The 6,754-nt window shown below is 68.0% G+C and overlaps 1 protein-coding gene across 1 annotated transcript; it reads left to right on the forward strand.

The window, feature by feature from the left end:
• Positions 1-411: 411 nt before the first annotated feature.
• On the forward strand, positions 412-6,145 carry DES (desmin). Its single transcript, XM_075153048.1, has 9 exons — positions 412-1,039; positions 2,764-2,824; positions 3,028-3,123; positions 3,212-3,373; positions 3,465-3,590; positions 4,326-4,546; positions 4,678-4,727; positions 5,010-5,092; positions 5,216-6,145. The coding sequence occupies exons 1-9, from the start codon at positions 486-488 to the stop codon at positions 5,255-5,257; spliced, it is 1,395 nt and encodes a 464-aa protein (XP_075009149.1). The 5' UTR covers positions 412-485; the 3' UTR covers positions 5,258-6,145.
• The last annotated feature ends 609 nt before the right edge of the window (positions 6,146-6,754 follow it).

Below are 6,754 nucleotides of genomic sequence, written 5' to 3' on the forward strand. Positions count from 1 at the left end.
AGGGCTGAGTCACCTTTTTTCCCCCCCTGGTGTCAGCCCAGGCCGTCTGTCTGTCTGTCCGGGCCCCCCATGGGTGGCACTGCGCCCCGATGGGGGTCTGGGCAGTGCTGGGGGGCTCACCACCAGCCTGCCCTGCTTCCTCCCCTCACACCCCCAGGGATGGGGCAGTGCCGTGGGGGTCTGGGGGGAGGCTGATACACCGGTGGGGTCTGGGGGTGCCGGGGGGTCTACGGGCATTGTTGTCATGCGCCCGGGAGCCCGTGGCCTGGTGGTGCGGGCAGGTGAGGTGCAGTGGGCGGGGGCTGGCAGCCGCCCCCCCCGCAGCAGCATCCCCCAGCTGCCCGGCAGCAGGAGGGGCGAGTGATGTCAGCAGGATACAAATAGCGGCAGCGCGGGTCCCCTCCCGAAGCCTCGCCGAGCTGCCGGCCGCTCGCCAGTCCCGCTGCCTGCTCCCTGCTCCAGCCTCGCCGCCCCACGCCACCACCATGTGCCAGTCCTACTCCTCCAGCCAGCGGGTCTCTTCGTACCGCCGCGCCTTCGGCGGCGCCTCCCCGGTCTTCTCCCGTGCCTCCTTCGGGGGCAAGGGCAGCAGCGGCAGCTCCGTCACCTCCCGTGTCTACCAGGTGTCTCGCTCCTCGGCCGTCCCCAGCCTGTCCAGCTTCCGCACCACCCGCGTGACGCCCCTGCGCTCCTACCAAAGCGCCTACCAAGGTGCCGGCGAGCTGCTGGACTTCAGCCTGGCCGATGCCATGAACCAGGAGTTCCTCCAGACCCGCACTAATGAGAAGGTGGAGCTGCAGGAGCTCAATGACCGCTTCGCCAACTACATCGAGAAGGTGCGCTTCTTGGAGCAGCAGAATGCCCTCATGGTGGCCGAGGTGAACCGCCTGCGGGGCAAGGAGCCCACCCGTGTGGCCGAGATGTACGAGGAGGAGCTGCGGGAGCTCCGGCGCCAGGTGGACCTGCTCACCAGCCAGCGGGCTCGTGTTGAAGTCGAGCGCGACAACCTGCTTGATGACCTGCAGAAACTCAAGCAGAGGTGAGGAGGGGCCCCAGCGTGTCCCTGTGGGCATCTATCCCTGCATCTCCATCCCTAGGGATAGGCGGCGGCAGAGCTCACCCTGGTAGCCTCTCGGGTGCTCACTGCCATCCTTGTGCCCTGTGCTCGGAGCCTGTCGTGGCTCCGCTCCTCCGTCCCCCTCATCCCGTCCCCCGGCACAGGACAGCACCTCGGCCGTGCCTCTCACTGGCTGCACCCACCTGCAGGGCACTTTGCAGGGTGCCAGGTCCCGGCACGGTGGCTGCAAGTTTTGGGAGGGAGAAGGGCACCTGCACCCCACTACACCAATGCTGGGTGCTCCCCAACCCATGGTGTGGGGCAGGTGGGGGGGAGCTGGGCCAGCGGCGTGGGGCAGGGTGAGGGAGGTGCCCCCAGCCTGGGCATCTCAGCAGGGCACTCCGGATGGCCACTGCCAGGTGCCCAGGCAGCACCCAGCGGGCAGAACGGCTCTGGCAGCAGGGGTGTCCCCTGCACCCTCCCTCGCAGCGGGGCCACAGGAGCCCCCCGAGCTGGAGGATCAGAGTGCCCCCCACGGGGGTCCCTGTCCTGCTCACACCGGGGAAGGCTGGCCAGCCCATGGGTGCACTGAGGCCTGTGGGATGGACAGACGGACAGAGCCAGCCAGGCAGGCGGAAGGAAGCGGTGGGGAGGATGACCTGGGGGGGTGCTCCGCCAGCTCCGGAGGTGAAGGAGGGAGGGGAGGAAGCGGACGCACTTCCGCAGGCTAGGGATGCTCCAGGCCTGCCGTGGGTGTCCACGGTGCCCTGGGAGCTGCGGGGACCCCCCAGGGATGCCGTGGGCCTGGCTGGGGCCAGGGGGAATGGCCGCAGGGGCAGCCGGGCTGAGTGACCCCCCAGGGACCGACCAGCCTGGAGGCACCTGGCAGCACAGGGGTGGATGCTCGGTGGTAACCGCTTGATCTGATGCTGGTATGCGCCTTCCCTCCTGGCCTCTGTGCCCCGGGGACGCCGAGTCCCCATTTCCTGGAGGTGACACAGCCTGCTGCCTCCCCCTCGCAGCCCCAGCCTCTGCCCCAGACGGCCGGCGCTGGGGTGCCAGTGGGGCAGAGCCCCTGACGCTGGGAGGCTGGGGGTGGCAGCATGGAGGATCCCTTAATGTCAGGGGAGGAGCAGGGTGCAGAACAAACGGGTGTCAGGTTCCTGTCACCCCGTGTGCCAGCACCGCCTGGGCACCTCCGTCTCCTCCCCGCCGCCTTCCCCCTGCCCAGCAGCCTGTGGCACTGCCACCTCCCCTGGCACAGCCCGGCTCCCCACCCCCGACCTTGGGCTCACACCCCAGCGGTCCCCCTTCCATACCCCCATCCCACAGCACCGCTGAGACCCGCCTGTCCTCCTGCTGTCCCCAGGACGGCTCAGCCGGTGGTCATCCCTTGGGCCCCCTGTGCCGGATCCTGCACCCTGTCCCCCCGGCTGCCGGCCACTCTCCCCTATAAGGGCTGGGGCAGCGCACGTGGCACCGAGCTGACCTCATGCCTTTATGCTCTCTCTGGCGTTGACTATAATAGGGAATGGGAGGAAGAGCCCCTGGCCCCCCGCCAGCCCTCCCGCCGCCCGCCAGGAATGCAGGACAATCTGCCGTCTTTCCACTGGGCCACGCTGGGCTCGGGGACGGCGAAGGGGCACATTGCCGCTGGGGAATGGGGCTCCCTCCAGGTGCCCCTGACCTCCCCTCTCTGCCCCCAGGCTGCAAGAGGAGATCCAGCTGAAGGAGGAGGCTGAGAATAACCTGGCTGCTTTCAGAGCCGTGAGTACCTGTCCCCGCCATGTGGCATGGGACCCCTGCCTCCCCTCCCACTCCCATCTCCCCCTAGCAGCCCAGCCCCAGCACCAGGGCATGGCCCCGGGCACAGCTTTGCACCCTCCAGCCCCAACACGTGGTCCCTCTGCTCCCGCCACGCCCCCAGGGGTGTTGACCCCCCTGCTACCCTTCACTCTGTGTCCCCCCAGGACGTGGATGCGGCCACGCTGGCACGCATCGACCTGGAAAGACGCATCGAGTCCCTGCAGGAGGAGATCGCCTTCCTCAAGAAGGTGCACGAAGAGGTAGGTCAGGGGCGGCCCCATTTCCTGCGGGCACCCGTGGGGCTGGGGGACGGAGCGGGTGCCCTGAGGCATCACCTTGTCCCTACAGGAAATCCGGGAGCTGCAGGCTCAGCTGCAGGAGCAGCACATCCAGGTGGAGATGGACATCTCCAAGCCCGACCTGACGGCTGCACTGCGGGACATCCGCGCCCAGTACGAGAGCATCGCTGCCAAGAACATCACCGAGGCCGAGGAGTGGTACAAGTCCAAGGTGCGAGACGTGGAGGGCTCCGGGCTGGCCCCGGCATGGCAGGACCCAGCTGTCCTGGTGACCGTGCCCGCTGACCCTGGCCTCTCCCCAGGTGTCTGACCTGACGCAGGCGGCCAACAAGAACAACGACGCACTGCGGCAGGCGAAACAGGAGATGCTGGAGTACCGGCACCAGATCCAGTCCTACACCTGCGAGATCGATGCCCTCAAGGGCACGGTGAGCCACGGGCAGTGTCGGGGAGACCTCCAGCTTCCCTGCAAGGACCCGCTGCTCCAGGGCTGCTCGGGGACCTCTGGGACATCTCTGGGGTGGGGAGCTCTTCCCAGCTCTCCAAGTTGCTGGCATGGGGGGACTCGTCTTCCAGATTTGGGCTGCACCTCCCCCAGCAGCAGTCTGGGCCTCTGCGAGGTGTTTTGGCAGAGCCCCGGCGTCAAGGCGCAGATTGCAAAAGGTGCCCCAGCCCAGGAGGCTCCGGGCGGGCGGGCGCAGGGCTCAGGGTGTCTGGTTGCAGGCTGAGAAGGTGGTTGCAAACAAACAGGGCACAACAGTCCCGCTCCAGCACGGTCACAGTCACAGGAGCCAGCCAGCAGCCACCAGTTTGGCAGTGCCACCACCGGACAGCCACCCGGTGCTCCTGCACTTCTCTGTGCCCTCCCACCGGGGTAGGATGGCTTTGCTGGGGGGCCTGGGCAGCCAGGCAGAGGGTGCTGGGGTTGCCCAGCACCTGCCCAGCTTGCCCCAGCCAGACCCTGCTGCCCGGTGCTGGGCAGAGGGAGGGTGACAGCTACCCATCGCGGACTCACGTCAGCTGGACCCAGCCCAGGGCTGACCACGTCTCTCCCCAGGTCCCTGGCTCTCCCCTAGGACCCCCCCAGCACCCCCAGCTCCCACCCCAGGTGCCCCCTGGCCCCTCCAGATCTCCTCCCTCACTGAACCCCCCTGTCTCCCCAGAACGACTCGCTGATGCGCCAGATGCGGGAGATGGAGGAGCGCTTCGCGGGGGAGGCCGGCGGGTACCAGGACACCATCGCCCGGCTGGAGGAGGAGATCCGGCACCTGAAGGACGAGATGGCCCGGCACCTGCGCGAGTACCAGGACCTGCTCAACGTCAAGATGGCCCTGGACGTGGAGATCGCCACGTACCGCAAGCTGCTGGAGGGCGAGGAGAACCGGTGAGTGGCAGGGGGACAGGACAAGGTGGGACGACCAACAGGGTCAGCTTTTTTGGGGCTCCCACCCCATGAGCAGCCGCCTGAGGGCTGGGGCTGGCTGATGCTGAGCTCCCCCCTCTGTGTCCCCGCAGGATCAGCGTCCCCATGCACCAGACCTTCGCCTCCGCACTCAATTTCCGAGGTGAGCATCATCCCGTGAGGAGGAAGACCTGGGATGAGTCCCTGGGGGAACCCAATGTGGGGGCAAATCTCCCTCTTGCGGGGCTGCAGCCAGGCTGGCAGGTTGGGGACCCACGGGTGCCACACTAAGCCCCTGGTGTGGGGACACTCGGTTGGGTGTTGCCATGAGCTGAGGGGGGATTAAGCCAGGGCTCCTGAAGCCCCCCAGTGGCCCCAGCCCCACTGCTGTGGCCCCATGCCACACATCCCCGCGGTCCCATCCCCTGTGTCCTCCCACCCGCAGAGACCAGCCCAGAGCAGCGTGGCTCCGAGGTGCACACCAAAAAGACCGTGATGATCAAAACCATCGAAACCCGTGATGGGGAGGTGAGTGCAGGGAGGCACCGGGAGTTGGGGGGAAGGTGGGGGGGCCCAGCACAGCACCTGTCCCGCGCTCGGGGCTCCGGTGCTGGCACGGCATGGCGTCTCACGGTGCCTCTCTCCCGGCAGGTGGTGAGCGAGGCGACCCAGCAGCAGCACGAAGTGCTGTAGAGGAGGCTGCTCCGGCAGCCCACTGGCACCTTCTGTCCCTGCCTCCGTCCCGCCGCCAAGCCTCCCTCCTCCCCCCATCTTGCCCCCCCGGCACTACCCGAGGGGTCCCCCCCACGCAGCCGCCTCCGGGCCCCCTGCACCCCCGGGGCTCTCTCCTTTGGCTTTGAAAGGCTCGCTCTGCTTTTGCAGCTTTGCAGCGGCAATGCCAGTGTCAGGATCAGGCCCGGGCCGGGACGGTGGCAGGAGGGAGGGAGGGGACAGGCAGGAGGGGCTGGGGGGAGCAGGTGGTGGCCTGGGCCAGCTCCCTGGAGGGCCGGACGGTCCCAGCAGCAGGTTCTGGATCCCCCCGCAGACCCCTCCCCGCGCCGGGCACGGGCTCGGAGTTCGTCCTGTGGAGTGGGGACCCATCCCCCCACACTGGCACTGCCAGCCCCCCCGGAGCTGGCACTTCTCTGGGTGCATGGCAGCAATGCTGGGGATGAGGAGAAGCGGGGTCTGGGCCAAGCCCCCTGTTCTCTGCCCGTCTCGGAGCCAGGATGCTCCCAACCTGCAACACCCCCCGGCCTGGGGGGGCTGGGGACCTGCGCTGCCCCCGGCCCAAGAGGCAGCCCCGTGGGGCAGAGGAGAGCAGCGCCCGCTCCCCCCATTGTGGGGACCCCCAGCAGCAGGAGGCTGCACGGGGCCAGGCTCGTGAGCTGAGAGGGTACCCGTAGGTGGACACAGGAGAGAGGAGGAGTGAGTGAGTGGGAGAGAGGGGGGAGAGAAGGAGAGGAGATGGAGAGAGGCCCGGGGGCCAGGGCAGGCGCCCCCACCCCTCGCCCCACTGCATCCCCACCCCACCGCGTCTACGTGACTCTTCAGGCGGCTGAAATAAACAGCGGAGCATCACCCCTTCCTCCTGGCGTATCTCTGGGGCAAGGATGGGATGGGGTGGTGGGGAGGCGGCACCTGGGGCAGCATCGCATGGGCCCCTGGGGCTGGGCTGGAGTGGATGGGGGGCCAGCATCCCCCTGAACCATCTCTTCCCTAGGCTGCTGATCCCCCCAAAACGCGTGTGTCCCTCACACTGAAGGTGTCCCCAAGCGTTTTGCTGCCTATGATGGTGGATTTCCCAGTTGCACTGAGTGGGGGAGCCCTGCTGGGACAGGGGGCAGTGGCAGCCGAGCCCTGAGCAGGTTTCGAGGGTGACTGTCCCCTGTCCCCCCATACACCCAGGGCCTCACACCATGGCCCAGTGGCTCTCAGCCCCACAGCCGCCCCGTTTCTGCCCTCACCCGGGCTAGCCCCACACCCACACCTGCCTGGGACCTCTCCAAGCCACCTGCCATTGCCACCGACCTGCAAACAGAGCCCCCTTCATCCCAAATCTACCTCCTCCCTGGCACCCTGCCGGCATCAGTCCCACCACCCCACACCTGCCCTCACCCCAGGCTCAACCTCCACCCTGAACCTGCCCCTTATGCCCTCACCCCCCCAACACATGTGCCCCCCTCCCCG

The sequence above is a fragment of the Calonectris borealis genome, chromosome 6, assembly GCF_964195595.1.
Source record: "Calonectris borealis chromosome 6, bCalBor7.hap1.2, whole genome shotgun sequence".
Taxonomy (NCBI): Eukaryota; Metazoa; Chordata; class Aves; order Procellariiformes; family Procellariidae; genus Calonectris; species Calonectris borealis.